Genomic DNA, 26,826 nt, shown 5'->3' on the forward strand with positions numbered 1-26,826 from the left:
TTTGTGTGACAGTGTAGAATGAGAGCAAGCTACATCTAACCTTTAGAGTGAGGCTAGCCGTTTAGAGTGATGATTGGCTATGCTTGGTCGTGTAGAGTAAGGACTGCTGGCTAACTGTACAGTGAGAGCTAGCTATGTCTGGTCGTGTACTTGATAACCAATCATGTCTGGTAATGTAGAGTGATAGCTAGTTGTGTTTGTTAGTCCTTGGGATGTTAAGTGTAGATTTAGGAATAGATTTTTGTGTGAGCTTATTTTTAAGGATCATGCAGACATGTGTTTTGATATGTATTATTTGCATATGAATGAATTAGCTGCGTTAAAAGAAACTAATTCGGGAGAGAAGGGCCTTGCGTTGGCACTGAAGAGAGCATGTCGAAATTGATGAAGTCATGAAAATGTGTTCAATCTTTTTTTTTTTTTTTTTCTAATTAGATTACAAGTCCCAAACGTTCCAATTACAATGGAAATTATTTTGATTTCTTTATATTTCTGTAGTTTAACCAATTTCCATTTCAGATCTCAATATTTATTTTTTCATGTTGTTTCTCTTGCACTCTGGTATCGAAACAGGAAACTATGTCAATGATTGAACAAGTTTTCATGTTTATGTTTAGAAACATTATCTCAGGTTTTAAATATCTGATCAGTTTGTATGCACATTTCCTAAAGAAGTTCGATATTGTCATTTTCTGGTATCTCTTTATGGTTTATGCTCATATCACGTCTCGTTATGGTCTGACTAATTTAGTCTGCATATATTCTAGTGTAGGACCTCAGCGATTTTGTCGTGTTTCCATTTTTATAACGATTTCGATTTAGCACAGGACATTCTGATATAATATGTGCAAATGTTTCTTGCCTTTCATTACACAATTTCTGCATCGGCAGTTCTGCAGTTTTGTCGATGTAATGTTTGATGGGCCTAACGTGAGTGACTTCTTCCTGTACTTGCATTAATGTGCTCTCAGTAAATCTTTTCCAGCTGTCATTATCTCTAAATTTGATATCCTTAAAGAATATAACTGTGTAGTTTCTTTCCAAATATATTTTTCTCCTCTCTTTTGCAACCTCTGATTCTTTTTCACTCCCGCTCTTAATATATTTTCCTTCACAAAGAAGAGTTTTATTAGTTTCAGAAATATATTTATTTAGACTTTAATTCTTTATATTTACCACACCTTAAATACTAAGTAAGCTGCGACCACGTTCTTTTCCAAATAGATAGAATCAACCTACAACTTCTTTCTTTGCAAAAGACGCGCAAATTGTAAACATTTTGTGTTTGTGCAGCCAAACATTTCAAGTAAAGTATATCAGCGGTATATTGAATGATAGCTACTACTCTGATATTGCTGGCATATATTGTATTCCGACTGTTGAGGTGCGATTTAGGAATAACCCTTAATCTTCTTCTTTTTTTTTTGTACTCAGCTTTGACTTGATTTTTACACTTCTATGTACTTAATCTTATGGGTTTCCAGTATCTCCAAATATTTGGAGGCCCTGTCGGTAGGGCATTAGAATACGCCGACTGCCCCCCTGCAGAGGGTAAAAGTCCCTCAATGGGGGTCCTGGATATGACCTTAAACTATATCCAGTGGTGAGGCCCCAGCTTGTGGGCTTTGGGGAGTGTGGAGCTACCCTTTAATTGCCATTGCTCCCAGGTCCACTCTGACCCGGAGTGGTAGTACCTGTTAGGGTCCAAACTATGGGTTAAATAGAAACCAACGTGAAAACAACAAATATATTCTATTAAAAAAATTTTTCTTCAAAATCTTTGGATTCGGCATTAAATAACCCGGAAAGGGTTGATATGCCGTAAAACAAAAACAACCAACCAACCAACCAAATATTTGGAGCCTCTCTCGCATTCAACATCCTTTAACAGATCTGTTGTTGGAAGTTTAAGGTCATCTGAGTAGACAAGCAAGAATAGCACATTTGCTGATGCCAAGTTCCATCCTTATGTCATTATTAAACAATCTGATCGCATTAAATAAGAGTATAAAGCTGGTTTTCAATCTTTCCAAACACTTTAAGATCATCCATAAATAGTAGATAGTTTACTTCGATGTTCCTTTTCCAAGTGTCAACGAAATCACGGTGATATTAAAAAGCAAGAAGGAAAGACTATCGCCCTGAAAAATCCCTCTTGTAATTTTCACTTCGCCAAATGCAACATTTTCTGAATTTAAATTGGTTTCCCAATTCTTCATACTATTCTTTATAGAAGTTCGGATGTTGGGGACTATTGTGAAAATTTCCCAATCTTGGAATCGGGCACTCTGTCATATACCTGGCATACGCCTGGCATAGCCCGGTTGTTAATTATTGCAGATTTGGTATATATTATTATAGAGTTAATGTTCTATCCATTTTTATATATTTTAAAGTTGCGATTTCAAAAATCAAAAATATATATCCATATGACTTGGGTGCATTAGCTTGAATCGAAATCTAAACTTATGGATATATATATATATATATATATATATAGTAAGTTATAAAATATACATGGCAATTAAGCTACACTGAATATTCCACGTTTCATCCACTCTAGGACTCTTCAGGCTTATGCGCATAAGCCTGAAGAGTCCTAGAGTGGATGAAACGCGGAATATTCAGTGTAGCTTAATCGCCATATATATTTTATAACTTACTAACTAGCTCTGCCTACGTATTGAGCACTTTTGAAGTAAATACTTAAAGTTTACGCATAAATTTATACTTTCGTATATTAATTTTATGGTAGTTAATGAAGTAGTTATTTATATATATATATATATATATATATATATATATATATATATATATATATATATAAATTTATAACTTGAATTCCTTCAGCTATAAATGAAACCGAAATCAAAACTTATGAATAATTCTTGATAGAATTATTTATAAGAAAATAGATGACTTTAGTGCCATCAGCTATAATTGAAACCGAAATCAAAACCTGTGAAGAATTCTTGGTAAAATTATTTGTTAAAAAAAAGGAAGTCCATAAAAATTAAACAACAATCATTCGGATGTAAGCGTGATGCACAAAATAAATAACACACAATATCCTATTAATATATAAATTAATATTATCGTTATAATGTAACAAATCTGCAGAGCTTTCAATACAACTGAAAGGAATTTGGATTATGACGGAAATCACTACAATAGTCATAATTGTTTGAGCACTTGGAATATTCTTAAAGACTAGGAAAAATCGGAATTGGGGGGATACTAAGATTGTACAACAGATGGAAATGCTAAAAGAAGTTGAAATCTTAAGGAAAACTCTTGAATGCGGAAACAACCCCATATGGGTAACAAATGCTAACCAGCTATATGAAAACTTCAACAGAAGTAAAACAAGAGGATAGGACATCACATAAAATCACGAGAAAAACTAAAACAAAATTGTAATAAACTGAAAATGGTAGTGTCGGCATAGACAGGTTGCACACTAAATAGTTGTGAAAAGTCAAGGAAAATAGACAGACCGAGGAGATAAAGCATTAACCAGACTTCCACTGGATGATTACGAAGAAAACTGGGATCTTGGATAGGCTTGTTGCCAGCCAAATCCTAGTGGTCATTGCCAAGAAATTAATGGTAAACAGCTGTTGCGATAATGGCAAATTCATTCGCAAAGGTTTTCAAAAGAGGTGGAGAGTACTGAAAATCTGGGGAGACTTGCTGTCACCCAGAATCTAGGTTGTTGTCAGTGATTAATCTCTGATGATGGAATTTGTGAGAACTCCAAGTGACTACAAATGATAATGATCGACAAAAAGTATACTGATGTATTATAATAAAAAATGTTGTTATCTAAGTGTCAAGTTGAAACGCTTACATGACCCAAACATATATTGTGTTGCGTTAGTTATGTCATAGAATCCTTAGGAATTTATTTTCTGGAGGTTACAGACACGCCTTATAACGCATGATAGAGTATTTAGTCCATCCTCTGGCAAGGTAACTTCCTTCAATATGCTGATTTAAAACAAGTAAAATAAATTTTTGTTTGAAATACAATATTTCATTAATTTTATAAGCATGTTTGTTAAAAAGGTCAGTCGTATTCAGTTTCATGAATCAATTTTCTGAATTAATATATTTCTATGATGAAGTATATATTAGTCTAAACATAATATTTTTAATATATTTTTTTTCTGATTTTTATTCTTTCTAACTAGACAATTTGAAAATTAAAAAAGATTTCTTGAGCTTAGGAAATAACCAAAAGTCACAGGGAACAAACTCTGGACAATAGGGAGGGTGAGAAATTGTCTTGATGCCCATCTTGGTCAAATAGTCTGTAACAAGGAGAGAGTTGTGGACTGGTGCATTCACACAAATCTCCGCATCTTCAGCTCCTCACGGATTATTATGTGTACAGTTCCCACACTGACATCAAACTGCGCACGTATTGTCTCTATAGACACACGACAGTCCTTATCCATGAAATTCTTTATTTGGCCAATCAACTCTGGTGTTCTGATTTCCTTACACCCCTCTACAATTTTTATAATCCTTCATTAACTTCTTGCCTTCCTCGAATCTCTTATACCCCTTCAAAATACTGATGCTTGATTCATACAATATGGTGAAATATGGTGGGAGGTCAAGTTGGTGATATTCTCGACGTATGACTAAACGAAGTAGTCGAGCGGATTAAAGGAGGAGAGAAAGGAGGGGGTCAGTGAGAGAAGGGTATATGGAAAACTCTTCAATTTGTTACATTATAGCAATAATATTAATCTATATATTAATAGGATATTGTGTTATTTATTTTGTGTGTCACGCTTACAGTCTGAAGCAGTCTGAAGCATCCCGTGTGTTTCTGTGATATTTTCCCAAATTTAAAAAAGAATTTTATTGAATATAGTTCTTCTAAAGTGTTCTCACGACCAAATTGCACAATTTAAATTCACCAGTTCTGACAATCAGGCTTTAGTAGGGTTTATTCCAATTCTTGTTGTAACTGTTCCTTTGAATCTGTTATCATAAAAAAATTGGCCAGTCATCTCATAAGATGTATAGCAATAACATACTGAATTTTCAAAAATCTACGACAAATTTAAATCTCTGTACAAAAAAAGTCTGGAAATTCATTTAAGGCACTTTGTATATATTTCTATGATGAAGTATATATTAGTCTAAATGTAATATTTTTAATATATTTTTTCATCTAGTTTTTTATACCTTTCTAACAAGACAATTTAAAAACAAAAAGATTTCTATTTGTTTTAATTTATTGTAAGACAATAACAAAGCGGCACTGTCACCAATGTTTTAAATTATAGTTAACGTAGTTTTATATTTGTTTAAATAAATTATAGTCAACATTTATTTTATAGTAGAAAGATTAATAATGATTTCTCTTTAATTAAGTTTTAACAAATAAATAATCTATATATATCTATAAAAGTGAACGTGTCTGTGTGTCTGTGTGTGTACATTTCCCTACACAATAACTCTGTCAATTTTTAGTTTACAGACTCGAAATTTGATATACAGGGTACTGAGATTTGGAAAAATCTATGTATATTGGTTTTCGGCCAGAAATTTCGCTGTTAAGGGGTCAAAGTTCAACGATTTGATCTTTGAGAACTCTACCAAACTCCTTGGACAATTTGGGGTCTAAACACTTGAAATTTTAGATATAGGTTCCTTGGTCATGGATCTAACTTAATAACTTGATTTGAGTCCAAAACAATAAATGTTAAGGGGTCATAATAGGGGTCAAAGTTAAAAAAAATTGACCGCTTTTTTTTCTCAACATACACCTCCAAACACAACGCCGGGCTGAAATGCTAGTTCAATATAAATTAAAGCAATAATGGAAGTATCAACTACAAAATTATTGTAATATCAACAATTGCGGTAAATTTAAATGTCAATTCGATTCGAGTAAAAAAAATTTAACTTTATTTATTTTCATTCCTAAATTTTTTTTCAACGTTTTACTTTTTTCTGGTGTAAATACTAGGGAACACTTGTTGCATGGTAATAATTAAGGCTATGATAACAGCATGTTCTTTTCATTATTTTGACTCTTGAGTGTGTATCCGTGTGTATGTTTTATATGGTGTGGTTCTCGGTTGATTAACTGTATCTAACTGTGTCGGATATACAGTGGAGAGTCAAAACAATGAAAAGAATTACATATATTGGTAGACGATTGAGGGGAGATAACCTTAAGGTCAGTGAACTCCGGAGGAAAAGCAGATCGCTGATTGGCTAACTTGATCATGTGACATACGAGATATTTTTTTAATTAAAATCAGTTGTGCCCATGATTTTAAGGAAGCAACACGTGATTGAACTTCAAGTCAGATGAATGCTCCATTAAGTGGGGATGATCGATTGTAGAAGTAGTTCCCTCATTTCCCATTTATTTTATATATATCTTAAATCTTAGTGTGGGATTTTCCTCATTTTTTATTCGTTTACGTAGTTAAAAATACTACAAATGTCTTATTTTAATCTGATTTACAGAAATACACGCATATACAGGATGGAATTATAAATTTGTTGCCCAAAAGAAAACAACACCACAGCTTTATTTTAAAACTTTTATTGAGAAACTGAATTCAGGTAACTTGATTACGTAATAGAGCTGACATCTTTTTTCTTTTTGTTTTACAAGGTGGTCATCACTTATCAAGGCTTGGAAGCCACTCGGGGATAAGGGTTATTGCGTGTACAGTACGTTAGTGTTGAGATTTGATAAAGTGTCTTACTTAAGGGGGTGGTTCATCAGGAATTTGTTTATGTTGGACTTGAAGACATCCAGGTTGTAGTCAGGTGGGAAACAGGCAGACGGAACAGAGTTCAACAGGCGGGCACTTCTAAGAAAGAAGCTTTGTTCATGGAATCTAGGTCTTGGTTTTGGCACAGATAAAGAGTTGGGAAAAATTTTGACAGTGGCTTCAGCTAGACGGGTGTTTTTCGTGAAAGATCGGCGAGGGAGGATCAGAGATTGGAGCTCAGACGAGCACTTGCCATGGAAATAGCGATAAAACAAAGACAGGCTCGTGGGAAAGACGTTGCAGGAAAGAAAAAAGGGTATCCCCCACTAAGCCACGAAGCCTATTTTGTACTCTGTCAAGGCAGGATAGAGTGTTCTTAGCAGCTCCTGCCCAGATGTGGCAACAGTACTCCATCCTTGGACGTACTTGGCTTTTATATGGATTAAGAATTGCATCAGTAGTGAGATATCTTCTAAGGCGGTAGAAGGATCCTATCATTTTTCCAGCGACCTTAGCCATAGACTTGATGTACATGTTCCATTTCAGGTCAGGAGTAAAGGTCAAGCCCAGAAGTTTATCCAAACATGGAGCTTCCCCTAGTCGAGAGCCATCCATTTTAATTGATGCCAGATGGAGATCAGAGCGTTGATGATGTAAAGATAGGAGCTTGGTTTTAGATGCATTAAAAATAATCAGCCACCTCTTCCCCCACTATACCACGCACTCAAGATCAGAGGAGAGAGAATCAGAGAGAACTTTGTCATTTACGGCCTTTGATGTGTTGCCATAGATGGTCGTGTCATCAGCATAGATGTCAACGAATGATTTAAGTATGTGTTTTGGGAGATCATTGATGGAGATCAGGAAGAGAGTTGGGCCCAGGATGGACCCCTGAGGGACTCCAACATTAATACTGTGGGCCTCTGATTTCTGCCCATCAATCACTACTCTTATGAGCCTATTACAGAGAAATGATTTAATGATCAAGAAAACATTTCCAGTTATACTGTAGCTGGAAATCTTGTGAAATAGGCCCTTATGCCATACTTTATCGAAGGCTTTTGATATGTCAAGAGCAATTGCCCTAGAGAGGAAGCCTTTGTCAAGAGATTCACTAATCCTATGAGATATAACCGTTAGCACATCTGCTGTAGATCTGGCAGAACGGAAACCATATTGTATGCCACTAAGAAGGGTATTTCTGCTGAGGTGGTTGACTACTTCTCTATTTAATATGGATTCCAGCAACTTACTCATGACACACAGGAGGCTTATTGGTCTGTACTGAGAGGGAGACGATTTATCACATGAATTCTTAAATTCAGGGCATACTGATGAGGTTTTCCAGGATGTTGGGAGGCACTTCTCTTCAAAGCAACGCTTAAACAGTTTTGTAAGTATGGGGGCAAGTTCTGGTTGAATCTTTTTCAGCACTATAATTGGAATGCCGTAAAGGCCAGTTGCTTTACTGGAATCAAGATTCTTGATTAGCTTAGCGACATTTACGCACAGATATTTGTATGTTGCATAGCGTGTTGTCTGTTATAGGAGGAAATACGGGGAGTTGATGGCCTTCATCGCATAGGGTAGAATTAGCTGCAAACTTCTTGACAAATAGTTTGGCATTGTCTGATGCTGAGGAGATGACCTCAGGTCCATTGATGATGGTTGGGATAGAACGCACGCTTCTGTTCAGGATCCTGTTTGCTATTTGACAAAACTGGTGGGAACTAAGCCGCTGCTCATCTACTTTGGATTTAACGGACAGCATATAGCTCTCTTGCATTTTTTATTAATCTTTTACAGTGGTTGCTAGCAGTCCTGAAAGCAGCTCTAGTCACAGTGCATCTATTACGTTGGTAGCTATGGAAAAATGATTTCTGTGCGCGATGATAGCAGCACATTCTGGGGAGAACCATGGCTGGCTGTTCAATGTATCCGCCTCCAGCCTCAGTCACCGCCTCGATATGGGTCCAGAATTGGGAGCATGCCTTTTCCACAAGCGCCAATGGGAGCTGGACAAATATTCGGCGGATGGCAGCGATCAGGCTGGCTTTGTGGGAGGTAATGTTGGTGATATTCTCGTCGTCGTAGTCGTCGAGCGGATTAAAGTCGGGGAGGAGAGGAAGGAGGGGGTCAGTGAGAGAAGGGTACAAAGTCGTAGCACTCCTTCTAAAGCCAAGCCTGGGTCTCTTTGGACTTGTGGGCCGGCGCTGAGTCCTGCTGCCACATCCAGGGTCTGCCAACGGCCACCTGATTGCACAAAGAGATCACCACACTCTTTAGCGCATCCAGGTATACTTTGGTGTTGACTTTCAAGTCGACTTCAAAGATATGGGCTAGCATGATGTAGCCCTCACCTGAAACTACACCAAAAACCGTAACCGGGGCAAGAAACTTCAATGAGTTGTGCTCTCAAGCGTTTAACCACCTGGATTTGCATTTTGAGGTTGCTGGCAATTATCCTGTTGATATAACTTGGATCGTAGAGAGCATCAGTTGTGCAGCAGCGCATCTCCGATCTCGCTCATGGAACATTGTGTAACTATAAGAAATGATTGAAGGCTCCTATTGCTCTTGTGATTTATACACAACTCGCGAACTAGTAGATGGTCTGCAATATAAAAGAAGAAAACCGGTTTTCATCAAACGGAAATGGAATCATGTTATCTTTTCTAGGGCAAAAATTTTATCATTCCACTCTGCACCTGAGAAAAGATGAGAGAGAAAAAAGAAAAAGGAGAGTAAACGCTTTTTTTTTTCTGGAAGAAAACAGAAAAAATATCAGTTAGTGTGAAGAATAAAACAGAAGAAACAAATGAAAACAGACTAACATATGACATTAGAAATCTTGGTTTCGAATCTCACTAAACTCAGCCACACTGATAAGTCGTAAAACAATGAAACATGTGTTTGCAGCTTATAAATATAAAAGCTCTCCATCTGATGACGTCACACTGCTGACAGTCAACAATATTTTCTCTTTGGCATTTAGATAATTTATTTTTCCTGTAAAAAAGAAAGACATGAATAAATTCAATTGTGAATATCATAAAAAACAAGAAAACAACATTTATATGCGATGTATCTCTACTATTTTGTGGCCCAATGGTAAGTAATTGCCATTCTAGCTTAAGTCCGAAAAATATTATTTGTTATATTTTACAAAAGAAAAAATCTAAACATTATTAGCAAAGAAAACTAACAGCATGCCAGCTTGTCAAAGTCATCTTTATTACATTTGACATAAGAATCACAAAGAACTATTATAAATACGGTTTTAATTCTATATTGTTGCACATGTGCTATTCGGTATAAGAAAAAAAAAACGATTTAAAATTTTAGAGAAAATAGTCGTTTGATTACAAGACTTTCTAATTTTCGTAATTCTTCTAAATTAATAAAGTTCAAACGCAAAATAAAGGGCACATTCTCATTCTAATATTTTAAAACAATATTGTCGCGGTCTCTTCGTTCATATGTAAATAAAAGGAAAATGTGCGAAAATAATGTTCAGTATAGGAACACATCCATAATATAGACGAGAACAAAAGGTTAGAAAGTCCACATGTCGTTAAATAAATGTTCGATTAGTAGATGCCGCATAACCCCAAAATGTGATTATATGTTTTAAAGAGAAAAATAATAAATACATGAAGGAAAATCTTGATTTAATTTTAAACCGAGGGAATCTGTATCTTATTTGACTTGTCGTCGAAGAGAAAAAATGTGTAGAGAGAGAGAAAGAGAGAGGGGGACATCTGTAAAGAAGAGGAGGAAAAGCAGGCATTTTAAAGAGAAAGAGAGAGTACACTGGTCAGCGAGCATGCGTGAAGATATGCGTGCGTGAAAAAATGTAAAGAGAGAGAGGGGGGGAATCTACATATAGAGTAAGAGAGGATGCACAGGCAGCATGCATGCGTAAAGATATGCGCCATGAAGAAGAAGAAGAAGAAGAAGAAGAAGAAGAAGAAGAAGAAACAAGGACTGCTAGAGACAGTGGGGAGAGGATAAAATTTTGGCAGACGACAGGATGTAGGAAAAATTCGCGAACATTCCACTGTGTCTCCAAGTGAGAGTAAAAGATACGACAGAAGGGAGAATAAGGATAAATAAACGAAAAATGCGTTTTAACCAGCGACAATAATTCTGAGGGATGAACAACGAATTCCTATGTCCTAATACTGCTGCAGACGAGGGGAATACAAATGAAGCGAAACTTATCAACGCAAATTTGCTGTGACATTAGATAATGAAAATGAAAGAAATTGCGAAGAGAACGAGTCGAATAAAAGAAGGCATAACAGACATCGAAGAAAGATTAAACAGTTAAAATCCCACATACATAAAAAGAAAAGAACTGTGAGTTTACCCCCTTTTCTTTTTCTTTCTCTCTTACACACATACACCGACGAACTATTACTTTTGTTTTATTTCTTTTTGTGGTCATTAATACATCTTATCTCAGTATATTTAAATATTAATAAACTTTCCAGTTGATAAAAGTTGGTTTACTCTGATTTTTTCTTTCTTTCTTTGGTCCTTAGTTTGTAAATAAAGTTTGTTTCGAAATTTTGAAATTTGTGTTTGTGTTTTTTTCCCCCGTTTTTCTTTTCACTGCGTTATCGTCTGTCTACGTTACAATTCACAGGTCTGGAGAGTTTTCATTTTTCCCCTGTGTTCATCTTATATATCAACCCCCAAGGGACCTTTTATTTTATTTTATTTTATTTGTATAATTATTACGAACCGTGCTGATGGATTAAAAACAAGACCTTCCAAAGGGCGAATGAACCCTTTTTCAGGGTCAACGGCCAACTAGCACCGTGTGTGTTTGTGTGTATGTATGTGTGTGTTGGGGTGGAGAGGGCTCCCGTAAGCCGTGGTGAAGGCAACCTTTCTAGGAGAAGAAAATCTCTGATTTAAAAAACCATAAAGCGGAAGACCAGTACCCGCATTAAGCTGGTCTGCAGTTTAACTTTTTGCTGGCTATCTTGCTCTTGTTTGTTGCTGGATCTCAACATTTTGAACCGAGAGAGAGACTTAGCTGTCGTACAAAGCTAAGACTCTGTAAAATCATATTTGTATAGATACTACCTCAGACATTTGGGTTCATGGATTTTAAATGTCTGAGGGAGTGGCACTCGTCTGACAAGACGTTGCAATCATCATCATCATGCATCTATCTATCTATTTATGTTGTATAAAGGACTGTTGTCATTGTTCTAAATGTCTATTCTATGGCCCATGATTAGTTTCATCCAATGATGTTGAGGCTTGCGTGTCAACATAATTACGTATACATATACATAACAACATACCTATTTCTGTTATCTGTTTCTTCTGAGGGTTTGTCCTTGAGGGAGCTGGAACTTGTTTAAACGAAACACTACAAAACAAGACCCAAGACGATGTGAGATTTTATATATTTTTTATTCACTCCTAGGCATTTCGTCACAGCAGAACTGGAGTGAACGACGACCTTTGTCTTGCTGTTCCTCTGTCTCAATGTTGAAACTGTCGTTCTTACATGGGAAGACTTGTTTAACTCATCCTATCTCTTCAACGACTCCGATCAAACTCAACGATGATTGAGCACAGCGGAACACGTGACATGCGACATGTCACTTCCAATCTCTGTTCGGATAATTTCCAGTGCACAGTTTGACATGTTTTTACAACCTGTCAAAAATATGGCTTCAAATCTCTTGTCCACTCATCATTAGATAGATAAATAATTATACAGATAGATAGGTAGATAGATATATAAATCGTTATATACATATATATACATATATATATCATATATATATATATATATAGAGAGAGATATATATAAGTAAATGGATGTATATGATCGATCGATAGATATATATATAGATAGATAGATAGATAGATAGATAGATAGATAGATCGTTAGATAGATAGATAGATAGATAGATAGATAGATAATTTAATGCCTCTGCTCGACCACTCTCTAACAGCTGCTGTCAGTTGAATGGGCTGAATTTCTGTTTTCTTTGAACTTTTTCGTTGATTATTTTTATACGTCCAGAAAATTCGTTTTATTCTTTATTTTTGTTCGTTTAGTAACTTAGGAAGTCTGCGTTCTTTACGTCAGGTCGAAAAAGAAACTATGGTTCCTAAAAGAATTTAATCTTAATTATTTTTTAGTATTCCTTTAAATTTTGATTGTATTTGGAAGATAAAATACCAAAGTTTATATCTAAAAGGAAAAATGTATATTTACGTGTGAAAACAATACTGTTTGAAAGGTTGCAATGACGATTAAAGAATTAATTAAAGTTTGGGTAAATTTTTACGATTTAAGTCAGTGTAGTTTTTTTTGTTGTTTTTTTTTTTTTTTTTTTTTGGCTATTACGTTGCAACAGTCTTAAAAATATCGGGAAAGAAAGAATTAAAAAAAAATTTAAATTAAGATTTTGCCTGGGAGATCATTTTCTTATATGAATTTTACAATGGGTATCCAGTCTTAACCACATATCGGTCAACGAGATATGTAATCGTCAGCATTTTTTTTTTTCAATTTTCGGTGATTTTTTTTTTACGTTGGGTTAGATCGAAAATAATTTACCGAAATTTGCTCGCTTAAATAAACCAAATTTTAAAATTTTTGGAAAAACAAGTATCGGTTTCTGAAACAATTTCAACGATAATTAATTATCCGTAAGATACTGAATTAAAAATAATGTACTTTTTGAAACTAAAACTTGCAATTCAAAACTGAAGCGTAGCGCTGTGGTTAAAGTACTTAGAAAAATCAGTTGTTAATGTTAATTCAAGGATCAATTCTCAGTGTGAGCAACCGAACAATATAACTGCGACTTACTTAGGACCTATATCCAGTCATGGCTGACAGAAAAAGAGCATGCTACTTCTGTGAAGTAAATAAAGGGTTCCGTCCAAATTTTTGAGTTCGACAGAAACATTCCCGAGTTCGTTAAGAAGAAGAAGGTCGGAGGTTACATCGACCGAAACGTTGAGAAAATGACACTCAGGATGAGAACAGTAGTTTAAAGGATCCAAAGGATTAAATGGGACAAAAATATATTCTTATTATATAAAAATATTAAAAAGAAATTTAATTGTTAACATCTATCATGGGTTATTATGATAAAAAAGCAAAAATAAATTTCTTTATTAAAGATGTTTTTTGTTTACATAAAATCATACATTTTTATTGACATTAAAAATAAAACTAACGGACACAATCACGTTGACACACCAGTTCCTGACAGATCACCTAAGCTAAGCAACGATAATCCTGGCCTTTATAGATAGGTGACCATTTGGGAAGATTAGGCGCTGTATTCGCGAAAAAAAAAGACGGCTCCTTCATTTATAAGTTAATATCTCAAATATAATTAGAGTTTGTGCTTGGGAGGGTATTTGCTGTTTTCGTTTGAAACCCTCGATTCGTTTAGTTACAACAACTGGTAACACTTTCCATTATTATATATCTATGCCTAGTACTAAGTGTAAATTCCATAGGCAAAGTTCCTTTCCTCGAACTGCTCGTCTATACAACACAATACTGTGGTGTTGCTTCCTAGCTGACTATAACATGACCGTTTTCAAATCTAACATGAACCAGTTTCTATTCAGCTGTTCTCTTAAATAAACAAGCACTAAGTTCCACTATTATCGACAATTATGGTTTGAGTGTATATCTGTTGGTTTGCGCCCCTATGATATTTTAGAAATTCTCTACTATTATATGTGGATATCTGGGGGTGCGTTTACCTCACTGGGGGAGAGGCACCCCCTCCCGAATCAAGACGGAAAGTAACGGGAAACTACCGTCTTTACTTGTCTTCCCGAGATTACCATGGCTCTTCAATTTGGAGAGCCGTGGTTGCTAACGCTGCTAAAACAGCAGTGCTGCATGCATACATGCGATTCGTACATTAGATTCCGTTAGTTAATAAATACTGAAGATCTCATTAAAATCGTTTGATTTTTTTTTTTTTAATTTGATGAATTTTTACTTGAAAGGGGATGTAAAATGTTTTTAAATTACAGGTATCGGGCATTCATTTTGCGCGTACTTACACTTTCATTTATTAGATCCATCTTACAACATCGCAACAAAGGAAAGACAAAACCTCTTTTGTAAGAACGACGGTTTATTTAAAGGGGAGAAGTTGGACAGTGTCCAAATGTGGGAAATGAAAAGATGAAAGTTATTTGGGCTGTCGAAGGTTGGCCAGCAGTTATCTTCAGGCGAAGAACGTTGAGTCTTGGGTGTCTAATGAACAGGAAGAGAGAAAGGATGTCTTTTCTCGTTGCTTCCGGGGTTCTTTCTGGTGACCAACTGTGACCAACGAGGTTCAAGTCGTTCTGTATTTTGCTTTGTTCTTCATTTGTCTCACTCAAACACTGTCCATCTAACATTAAAGGAGTATAAACTAATACGTTTGAACTAGTTATCATTGGCGTAGCAAGGAAGCGAGGAGCGCCCCCCCCCCCTGCGCGGCACATGTCAGAGGGCGGCATTTTGAGAGGGTACAAATAGAAATAAATGAAAGCTAACAAAATTTGGAAATTTTATGCTGAAAAGGTTGTAAAACATCGGGACTTTTAGAGATATTGGAATCAGAACAATGTGGCCATATTTTATCAGCGGCACACGTCAGGGGCGGCATTTTGAGAGGTTAAAAATAGAAAATAGAAAAAATAAATAAAAGCTAACAATTCTTTTCCTGATCTACATTAATGATCTTCCAAATCACATCCTTACATCATTTGTAGACATTTATGCTGACGACACTACCATTTATGGTAGCACATCTAAGACAGTAAACGACCAAGTTCTCTCCAATTCTCTCTCCTCTGATCTTGAGCACGTACTACAATGGGGTAAGGAGTGACTGGTTACTTTTAATGCATCTAAAACCAAGCTTCTCTCTTTACATCATCAACATTCTGATCCACATCTGGCATCAATTGAAATGAATGGCTCTCGTCATCAGGAGGCCTCAAGTTTTGACAAGCTTCTTGGCTTGACCATTACTCCTGATCTTAAATGGAACACGTACATCAAATCTGTTGCCAAGGCCGCTGGAAAAATGGTGGGATCTTTCTATCGATCCGGTAGATATCTCACTGCTGATGCTATTCTCTATCTATATAAGAGCCAGGTACGTCCAAGGATGGAATACTGTTGCCACATCTGGGCAGGAGCTGCTAGAAAGGACTTGGCCTGCCTTGATAGAGTTCAAAATAGACTTCGTAGCCTCCTAGGAGATGTCCTTTTCTCTTCCTTGCAACCTCTATCTCACAGAAGAGATGTTGCGAGTTTGTCTCTGATGTATCGTTATTTTCATGGAAAGTGTTCGACTGAGCTTCAATCTATGGTCCCCCCTCGCCAAACTTTCACAAGAAACACTCGTCTAGCTGCAAACACTATCAATAATTCCCCCCACTCTTTATCTGTGCCTAAACCTAAACGTAGATTCCATGAACAAGCTTCTTTCTTAGAACTGCACGCCTGTGGAATTGTCTTCCGTTTTCCTGCTTTCCGGCTGACTACAATATGGTTGCCTTCAAGTCTAACGTAAATAAGTTCTTGATGAGCCGTTCCATATAAGTTATCAAATTTACCAAATGTTCATTACTAATGATTACTATATTGTCCACTCATTAACCCTTATCCTTGAGTGGCCTCTTGGCCTTGATAATGTGGTGATACCTATGTAAAAAAAAAAATTCGATTTTTTTTACCGAAAAGGTTGTAAAAAGAAATTCGGAACTTTTGGAGGTATCGGAATCAGAAAAATGTGTCCCTATTTTACAAGCGGCCCATGTCCGGCAGCGGCATTTTGAGGGGGTAAAAACAGAAAATGGAAAAAATAAATAAATTTTATACCGAAAAGATTTTTAAAAATCGGAACTTTTGGAGGTATTGGAATCGGAAAAAAGTTGTCCCTATTTTCGAGCGGCACATGCCATGGGGCAGCATTTTAATATGTTAAAATAGAAAATAGAAAAATAAATAAGAATAAATAAAAGCTAACAAACAATTTGAAATTTTATACCGAAAAGCTTGTAAAAAATCGGAGGTTTTGGGGGTATCGGAATCAGAAAAATGTGTCCTTATTATACGAGCTGCCCATGTCAGGTGGCGGCAGTTTTAAGGGGTAAAATAGAAAATAGAAAAATATAAATAAAAATAAATGAACGTTAACAAAATATCTTAAATTTTATACCGAAAAGTTTGTAAAAAAATCGGAAATTTTGGAGGCATTGGAATAAGAAAAGTGCGTCCCTATTTTACAAGCGGCACACACCAGGGGGTGATATTTTGTAAGGACAAAAGCAGAAAACAGGAAAAAATGACTCAAAATAAATGGAAGCTAACAAAAATTTGAAATTTTATACCGAAAATGTTGAAATAATCGGAACTTTTGGAGCTATCGGAATCGGAAAAATGTGTCTCTAATTTACGATTCCAAAACCGATTGTTTTAAATTTTTAATTTAATTTTTCATTATTAGTACTAATGATAAATATTTAATTTTTAAATTATCACTAAAACTAAAATTAACATCAAAATACGATGTAAATTTATTTTATTTATAAAACAAAGTTTTAAAAAAGTTGCATAAATTCTCTAGGTAACCTTTCAAAGAAAGCAGTTGTCTTACATGTTTCAAAAATGTTGAAAAATTAAACAAAACATTTTTGTCAAGAAAAAATACTTTTAAACATCACTGATAATTAAATGATACAACATAAAATTACGTAATTTTGGAATTGTAGAAACATTAAGCAAGTACGGAATAAAAATCGATTGTAAACATATTTTATTCTCATCATATCAGGGGATAGAATTTTAAATGGAAACTAAGCGCTACACCGCAAATACTATTTAAGTGGCTTTCTATTCGATAGTTTAAATACTACCGAATTTCTGTCAAGTTTCAAACAATCACGCAGTAATTGATTTTTTCAAACTATTAACAAAATTTTATAATCACTGATGTATTTATGATTAAACCGAAATTTATTATGATGAATTAATTCTTGTAATAGGATTTTAATTTTGAATTTAATTTAATTTTAATTTTAATTTAATTTTATTTAGAAAAATTAGACAGCGAGGAACTAATTTTGGCAAGGTATGAAAATTAAGTATCTACGGAATAAATGTCAATTGAAGTGCCTCTCACAGAAATATACATATTTTTAAATAATATGTATATTTCTGTGAGAGGCACCTGGATCCTATTTAAAACTATCGTCTTTAAGAATGGTCTTAAACTATCTTCAATTGAAATTTTTCCGTAGATGCTTAATTTTCATACCTTGAAAAAATTAGTTCCCCGTTGTCTAATTTTCCTAAATTTAATTAAAATAAAAAAAAATAAGTGATTTTTAATGTTTTTGATTCATTTGGGATTTTATCTGCTTTTGCTTTAATTAGCTGGTGGGTTTTGTCCGGTGTCCTTTTGTCCGATCCCCTAGGTGTATATATGTATATATGCATACATGTATATGTATATATATATATATATATATATATATGTATATATATATATATATATATGTATACATATGTGTATACATATATGTATGTGTGTGTGTGTGTGTGTGTGTGTGTGTGTGTGTGTGTGTGTGTGTGTGTGTGTGTGTGTGTGTGTGTGTGTGTGTGTGTGTGTGTGCATATACTAGTATGGGACGATTCTAAATTTTTTCCCGATTCCGATGTAATTACCGATTCTGTCTTAAATTCCCAATCCGATATGATTCCCGATTCTGATTCTTTTTAAATTTCTAAATATTTGATTAGTGCTTTGTTTTTTGTCTTTTTTTCGAATTACTCTAAAACTTTCTCATGTCTGCATATATTTTCACAAATAAATAGTGTGTGTGTGGGAGGGACATATATTAAATAAATGAGGGTTGGATAGGGGGGGTAAATATTTTTCTCGAATGTAATGAAACAACTAAAGATGCATTTCTCTTTTAAAACAAAGCCGATTTGCATTTGTCGTTAGTTGGCAAAATCCTATTTGAATATTTCATAAACAATTGAAAATAATTAACGATTGTTATGCAAAATAAAACGGTATAGGAACAGAATAGTTAACAAAGTCCCCTCTCTATTTTAAACACGAGTTTCTAAATGTTGTGGGGAACCACCCTCCAAATGGACTAATCCATCGTCTATATAAACTTTACGCATGACGGTCCCAAGCGGGGATTTAATTCCAGAGCGACTGTCGCATGCTCTGTGAAGTTCCTACACTATTCGTTTGTGACCTTTCCTTTGTAACCTTTCCGTTTTTCATGAAATACATGTTTAAACTGTTCTCCGTTGTTTTGTTCTTCTTTGTGGCTACTTGCATGTCATATTCTTTTCATTATAATTCTTTATTTGACTTAATTGTTGTCTAATATAATATTTATTTCAGTCGTTAAATGCAAATGTATCTAGAATTCCCCTCGCCCACCCCCCAAAAAAGAAAGAAGAAAAAAGTTGTTCTTGTTTTAGGATTGTTGCTTTATTTTCTCTATAAATATAAACGAAATCTTCCCTCCCCCCCCCACTGCAATTTTCCCTTTCCTCCTTCCGTCTGCCATAAGTACCGACATCCCGACAAGCATGAGTTCGATTAACGGAAACCTTCAATGCGTTGCAAGTGTCTCTTAGATAAGTAGAAACAAGTTTAATACCTTTAAACGGCAATTACAGTAACGCATTCTATTTTTACTGTATTTTATTTTATCTTCTCACTGACCAAGGAAGTCAAACCAAACGCCGCTTTTGTAAGTTTCTCGTTTTCAATTAACATGTTTGTGGAGAATATCTCAACACGTGATAATCCTCCGCCGGTATTTTTTGATGCTAAATTCTTTTTATTATAATTCATTATTTGACTTAATTTTTGTCTAATATTATATTTATTTCAGTCAGTCGTTAAATGCAAATGTATAAAGAATATTCACCCCCCCCCAAGAAAAAGAAAGAAAGAAATGGTAACTATAATTGACAGTATCAAACCCTGCCGACTGCTCAACCAGACCAGTTTCTGCCGCTCACCTCTTAAGTACAACCTGGCTTAGTGGTCCTACCTTCCTCCTAGACCCCATTTATGAATTCTATGCAAAAACAAACTTTGATCTAGTAGAACCTTACCTGGATAGTGAGATCCGCTCTGGGGTGTCTACTCTAAGTACATCTTCAAATGCCCAATTTAGCACTCACCGTTTCACCAGATTCTCAACTTGGAGATCGCTTAACCGTGCCATATCATGTCTGATCCACATCAGTCACACTCATCAAAAAACTGGTACTACATCGACATGTGGTCACAAAGGATGGCATCTCTGCGAACAGATATGCACCATCACATAACTCGCCCAATCAAAGAATGCCATCATACGAGCAGTACAGGAAGAAACATACATCCAAGAAATCTCAAGCATCAAAAATCATACAGAGATCCAGAACGACAGTGTGCTCAACACTTTAGACCCCTTTATCGACGAAGATGGCCTCTTACGAGTTGGTGGTCGGATTAAAAGAGCCAACCTCGAAGACAATGAAAAGCACCCCATAATCATTCCAGACAAACATCACCTAGCCACCCTACGTATGAGACATCACCATGAGGAAGTCCGACACCAAGGACGCCTTTTCACTGAAGGAGCTATCCGCACTGCAGGATACTGGATAATCGAAGGTAAAAAACGCGTAAGAGTGATCATCTACCATTGCGTCACCTGCAGGAAACTTCGCAGCCCCACTCAAATTCAAAAGATGGCCAACCTTCCCATCGATCGCCTGTCTACTGAACCTCCATTCACCAATATTGGCCTAGACATATTCGGTCACTGGACCATCTCCTCACGCAGAACCTGAGGGGAGCTTAGCTTACAGCAAACGATGGGCAGCATTATTCACTTGCATGGCCACGAGAGCCATTCACATTGAAGTTATTGAATCTCTCGACACTTCCAGCTTTATCAATGCCCTTAGACGTTTCTTTTATATTCGTAGCCCGGTCAAACACATACGTTCCGACCGTGGCACTAATCTTGTCAGCGCTTGCAAAGAATTGAATATTGCCTCAAATATGGTGACTCCTATCAACAAATATTTAGCCTAACAAGGCTGCATTTGGACCTTCAATCCCCCTCACGCCCCACACATGGGTGGCAGCTGGGAAAGGATGATAGGTATGGCCAAACGAATTTTAGACTCTATTTTCCTACAAGAAGGGCATAGAAAATTAACGCACGAAGCACTCACCACCTTAATGGCAGAGGTGACTTCTATCATAAACGCCAGACCATTTGTTCCGATATCAACAGATCCAGATGATCCTTCCTTACTAACTCCAGCCATGTTCCTCACCCAGAAGCTCAACCCACCTACTGTTCCCACAGGTGAATTCACAAGAGAAAACACCTTCAAACACCATTGGAAACGTGTTCAGCATTTGGCACAAATCTTTTGGAACAAGTGGCGGAAACAATACCTCACCTCCGTTCAGACACGTACGAAGTGGGCACCCAAAAAGCCTAATATTCAACTTGGGAGCATTGTACTGCTAAAAGATGCCCAGGTGCGAAGGAACAATTGGCCGACCGGAGTTGTCACTAAGGTCTTCCCTGGCGAAGACGGAAACGTTCGCAAAACAGAGGTAAAAATATCTCGACAGAATAGCACGAAATTTTTCCTTAGACCCATCACCGAAATAATTCTATTACTTCCCCTCAATGAATAAAAATTTTAAAGAAGAGGTAGTGGCGTACAAACGCCAGACGGGGAGTGTTCTGTTCCCATTTAACAGTTTAGATAAAATTAAAAGATAATTGTGACTTAAGAGTTAAGCCCCTTACATCTTGCTTAGTAGGAAAAAAACGACTCAGAGTAACTCCCCTTTGCACCCCAGACTTATCTCCCTTTGATCCTTTTTCCTAGAAAGGAAATATTTAAGTTGGACAAGTAAACGGTAGCCCCTTTAGTGACCGCATGGAATCAAGGTACTCAAATGTGAAGTAATCCCGTTACATCGGCAGAAACAAACGATATGTTAAACTTATATTGAAAAATTTAGTACTATTTTATATTAAGAACGTTTATCTGGCCCTATTTTAAAATTTTGTTGACATTTTATCTTCGTCAGAATTGTGACATTATTTTCTTCTTCCACGCGTTTCCTAATCGTTTATTTTTCTCTCTTCTTTCTTTTCAGTTTTTACTTTCTTCTTAAATAAATATACCTGTTGATACTAAAATTACTATATCTTCAGAGTTCCTTTTTTTAAGTCAGTTGGCTTGCGTAACGAATTTTCTACATTGGTATCCAAATCCAGAATTAATCTTTGAAAAAAGATTAAGATCCATATTTTATTAGGAATGGTGTAGTGTAGGTAAAAAGCAAAAGTTTATTTGGCTGGGATTGTCTTTTATGAATATTTCATTCCAGTATTCGATATAACTTGAAACCACTAGGTTTACCAACTTGAAATCTAATTCATTTCAATACCGTAGGGTACATATATATATATATATATATATATATATATATATATATATATATATATATATATATATATATATATATATATATATATACTCGGGGTTTTTTTATATTCAAAAGTAATGGACTGATGAATTCAACGAGGTTGTTAGATAGTGCTCAATAAAAAGAGCTGATAATACTTGTTTATTGTTATATAAATATGCTCACATCCCGCTGCTACAAATAGCCACTTGTTTCAATCAAACAACAGATATCATATTATATATATATATATATATATATATATATATATATATTCTCTCTATTTTCTTTCTCTATTTCTTTCTCTATTCCTTTTTTTTCTCTTCTCAATCACTCTCTCTCCATTATAATCTTTTAACTTTATTTAAATTGCCCCTCCCTCTTTACATCTTATAATTAAAGTTCTGTGTTTTATGTTTTTTAATTCCAACTTTTAAAGAGTTCCTACCTAAAATAAAAATCCATTATTCATTGAACTTTTGAATAGTCAAGTCGCTGCCTGATGATATATGTTGTTTGATTGAAACAAGTGGCTATTTGTAGCAGCGGGATGTGAGCATGTTTATATAACAATAAACAAATATATGTATATATATATATATATATATATATATAGTAATTTATAAAATATATATGGCGATTAAGCTACACTGAATATTCTGCGTTTCATCCACTATAGGATTCGTCAGGCTTATGCGCGAATTCTGTGGTTGTTTCTTGTTTTTATATATGTTGAGGATTTTTAGTTAGCCAATCAGCTTTCTAGTATCCACCGCGCCCCTTCCTATCAGCCAATGGGCATGCATTTTATCGAACAAAGGATCTGTTTTAGAACTAGGTTAGTGGTTTAAGGTAGACGGTTTCCTTTTTTTTCTCTTTTTTTATATATAAATATACCTATGTGTACACACATACATGCACATATATATACATATATATATACACATATATGTGTGATCGTTTATGTATATTCATGTTTATTTAATTTATTTATTTGTTTGTTTTCTATTGTTATTGTAAGTTTTAAAGCTATTTTGTATCGCTATCCTAGAGTAAGTTTTATTTTGTGAACACAGTTGTTTGCTATTTCTCGTCTACAGTTTAATAGATTTTGGGGTTCTTTAAAGTACAGGATAGCAAATTTTTCATGGAGGCATAATTTACATTGGTCGTCTAAATGTCTGCATGTGGTAGCTTGTCTTATTATTTTCCATTCGACTACCGGCGAATGTCCGCTTTCTTTGAGTTCCCAGTATTTATTCGCTAGTGTTGTTTTTATACGGTGTTTTTTTTATTTTTGAATGTACTTTTGTGGTCATAGTATTGGGTTTTGAAATCTAAGGAAGTCATGCCTACGTAATATTTCTTGTTATTCGGGTTTTCTTTCGCAAATATTGTTGCTTGATAAACTACGCTTTTTGTTAGACATTTATTTTGGACTGGGCAAAGTGTGCGGTGTCTACAATTGCATTTATCTTGTTCGTTATTAGTATTTTTATTTATGGTATGGTTGTTCTTGTCCGGGGTTGGTTTGTTATTATTATTATTATTATTATTATTATTATTATTATTATTATTATCATTATTATTATTATTATTATTATTTTGGGGTTCTTTATTACTTTAAAGACCCCCAAAATCTATTAAACTGTAGACGAGAAATAGCAAACAACTGTGTTCACAAAATAAAACTTACTCTAGGATAGCGATACAAAATAGCTTTAAAACTTACAATAACAATAGAAAACAAACAAATAAATAAATTAAATAAACATGAATATACATAAACGATCACACATATATGTGTATATATATATATGTATATATATGTGCATGTATGTGTGTACACATAGGTATATTTATATATATATAAAAAAGGAAACCGTCTACCTTAAACCACTAACCTAGTTCTAAAACAGATCCTTTGTTTGATAAAATGCATGCCCATTGGCTGATAGGAAGGGGCGCGGTGGATACTAGAAAGCTGATTGGCTAACTAGAAATCCTCAACATATATAAAAACAAGAAACAACCACAGAATTCGCGCATAAGCCTGACGAATCCTATAGTGGATGAAACGCAGAATATTCAGTGTAGCTTAATCGCCATATATATTTTATAAATTACTAACTAGCTCTACCTACGTATTGAGCACTTTTGAAGTAAATACTTAAAGTTTACGCATAAATCTATACTTTCGTATATTAAATTTATGTGAGTAAATGAAGTAGTTATATATATATATATATATATATATATATATATATATATATATATATAATGATTGCATCGATTGGTTTCCTAGATGTAAATCCAAAGAAGCTGACGTGATTATTAAAAAGTGTTCAACGCTGGACAGAGTTTGTATATAGCCTGTTTATTATACAAACATTATTGGTTACATGGAATCCCAATTCAATAATAGCACTTTATCAGACCAAAAAAAGAATCGATTCTTGTTTTTTATCTGATAATGTGCTATACTTGAATTGGGATTATACTGAAACATGTATGCTCATATGCAACCAATAATGTTTGTATAATAAACAGAATATATATGTGCGTATGTATGTATTAAAAATTATTTTTTAGTTTTGAATTACGGCGAATTATATTTTATCCATATTAAGAAAGTGCATTAAGTAATTCTGTTTTTTTTTCTTAACCTACTCACAGTCTTCCTTCTATTATTAACCGCAACAGAAGTAACAGTATTGCAATAACTCTATATTCCCAATATTCGTCGTAAGCCCAAGAAATGGGATGAAAGACAAGAACAACTCTCATTGCAACGGCAAAGGCAGAGAAGGTCACGCCAAAATGAGAACTCTGACGAAAGAGAAGAACGGCTATCTAGATCAATGCTTCTCAACCTGTTTTTAATCATGACCTTCTTTTCTTTTTAATGTATTTTGGTGAACCCTTATAGCTTATTTTATTTTTCAGTAATGTAAAGAAAACCAAAGAACATAGATCAACAGTTTATCTTGAAGGAAGAATGATTAACGTTACATGTACCATGGGGGTCCACATGGTCCCCGGTTGAGAACCATTAATCTAGACAATAACAGTACAAAACAGAGGCACGTCAAAATGAATCCTTCACTATCCATCAAGGAATACATGAACAGGATAGATTGTACCGTGTAGTTTCGAGACGAAATCAACCAGAATGAAGCGAGACAATTGCATCTGAATGTTGAAACAGATATCAACATAGACAACACAACTTCAAAATGCCAACGTTTGTCATTGTTCTATGACCATAATGACTCATGTGACAAGCTTGTAATAGGACAAATGTGTCAATAACATTTAAAGGAGAATCACCAGCACTTTGTTGTGGCAATAGAAATACATTGCATTCATTTCCATCTCTGCTTCAAGTGTCATATTATCCGTTTACTGGACAACCTACACTCAGCAGAAACATTTTGTCAAGGATTAGTAAATATAACACCCTCTTTGCCATGAGCAGCTTTGGTCACAAAGATGCATCTGTCCATGGTTGGAATCCAAGTTCAAACCTATCACCAACTTAGGATCATTGCTGTCTCTTGAAGATAGAAGAGCAAGATATATGCAAGTATACGTTTTATATACTTACGAAGATCAATTGATAAAAAGGGGCGTCAACATTTGAATGCTGATATCTTAGAAAGACATTGAAGGCAGCAGTAGAGCAAATACGACAAAGAAATATTAATGACAAGAAAATTATAATTTTGGAAAAGAAGTACCACAGGAAAAATATGTAGGGGCGGTTTAATACACCAAGCAGAGCTAAAGTTGCAATTTTGATGTCAAATGAGTCTACAGAAAATACACACACACGCGCACGCGCGCATATATATATACATATATATATATATATATATATATATATATATATATATATATAAACTTTTAGAAGAGACTTATACATATATATATATATATATATATATATATATATATATAAGTAGTAGGGTTCGTGTGTGTGTGTCTGTGCGTACAACTCTCCTGCACCACACCACTGGACCAAATCATGACTAAACCTGGCATTATGATGGTCCTCTACCCAGGAATGGTACACACCAATTTTCAAGGTCAAGGTCAAACATCAAGATCATAGACTACGTATATATACTCTCGTATAACCCACGCCGATAATGACCAAAGCTTGCATGATGATGGTCTCCGACATAGGTGTGGTACACACCATTTATCAAAGGCATATTTGTTTCGGCTCTTAAAATATCCACTTAATGCAAGGGTGTCCAAGAAACGGGTACTTTTTTGCATATATATACATATATATATATATATATTTATATATATATATACATATATATATGTGTGTGTGTGTGTGTGTGTGCGTGTGTCTGCGTGCATGTGCCTGCGTGTATGTGCGTGTGCTTTTCTCAACATTAGTATGCATTAAAAGTTTTTGGTTTATCAAACCACGGGATTTCCGCCTTCATAAATAATCTCAAATAGCAGGAAGTTATCGCATCTATCCTGATTTATAAATAATTCTCTTTCTCCCTATAAAA

General features: G+C 35.0%; 1 protein-coding gene across 1 annotated transcript in view; it reads right to left on the reverse strand.

Annotated features, from left to right (window-relative positions):
• Window positions 1-9,627: 9,627 nt before the first annotated feature.
• Window positions 9,628-26,826, reverse strand: part of LOC145278018 (monocarboxylate transporter 14-like) — a 98,757-nt gene continuing 81,558 nt past the window's right edge. The window contains exon 9 of the mRNA XM_080130214.1: window positions 9,628-9,761. Within this exon, the coding sequence (XP_079986340.1) occupies window positions 9,673-9,761 (89 nt within the window). The 3' untranslated portion in view covers window positions 9,628-9,672. The remainder of the gene's footprint in view (window positions 9,762-26,826) is intronic.

This window comes from Euprymna scolopes, chromosome 6 (genome assembly GCF_053919585.1).
Source record: "Euprymna scolopes isolate OS-2025 chromosome 6, ASM5391958v1, whole genome shotgun sequence".
Classification (NCBI taxonomy): Eukaryota; Metazoa; Mollusca; class Cephalopoda; order Sepiida; family Sepiolidae; genus Euprymna; species Euprymna scolopes.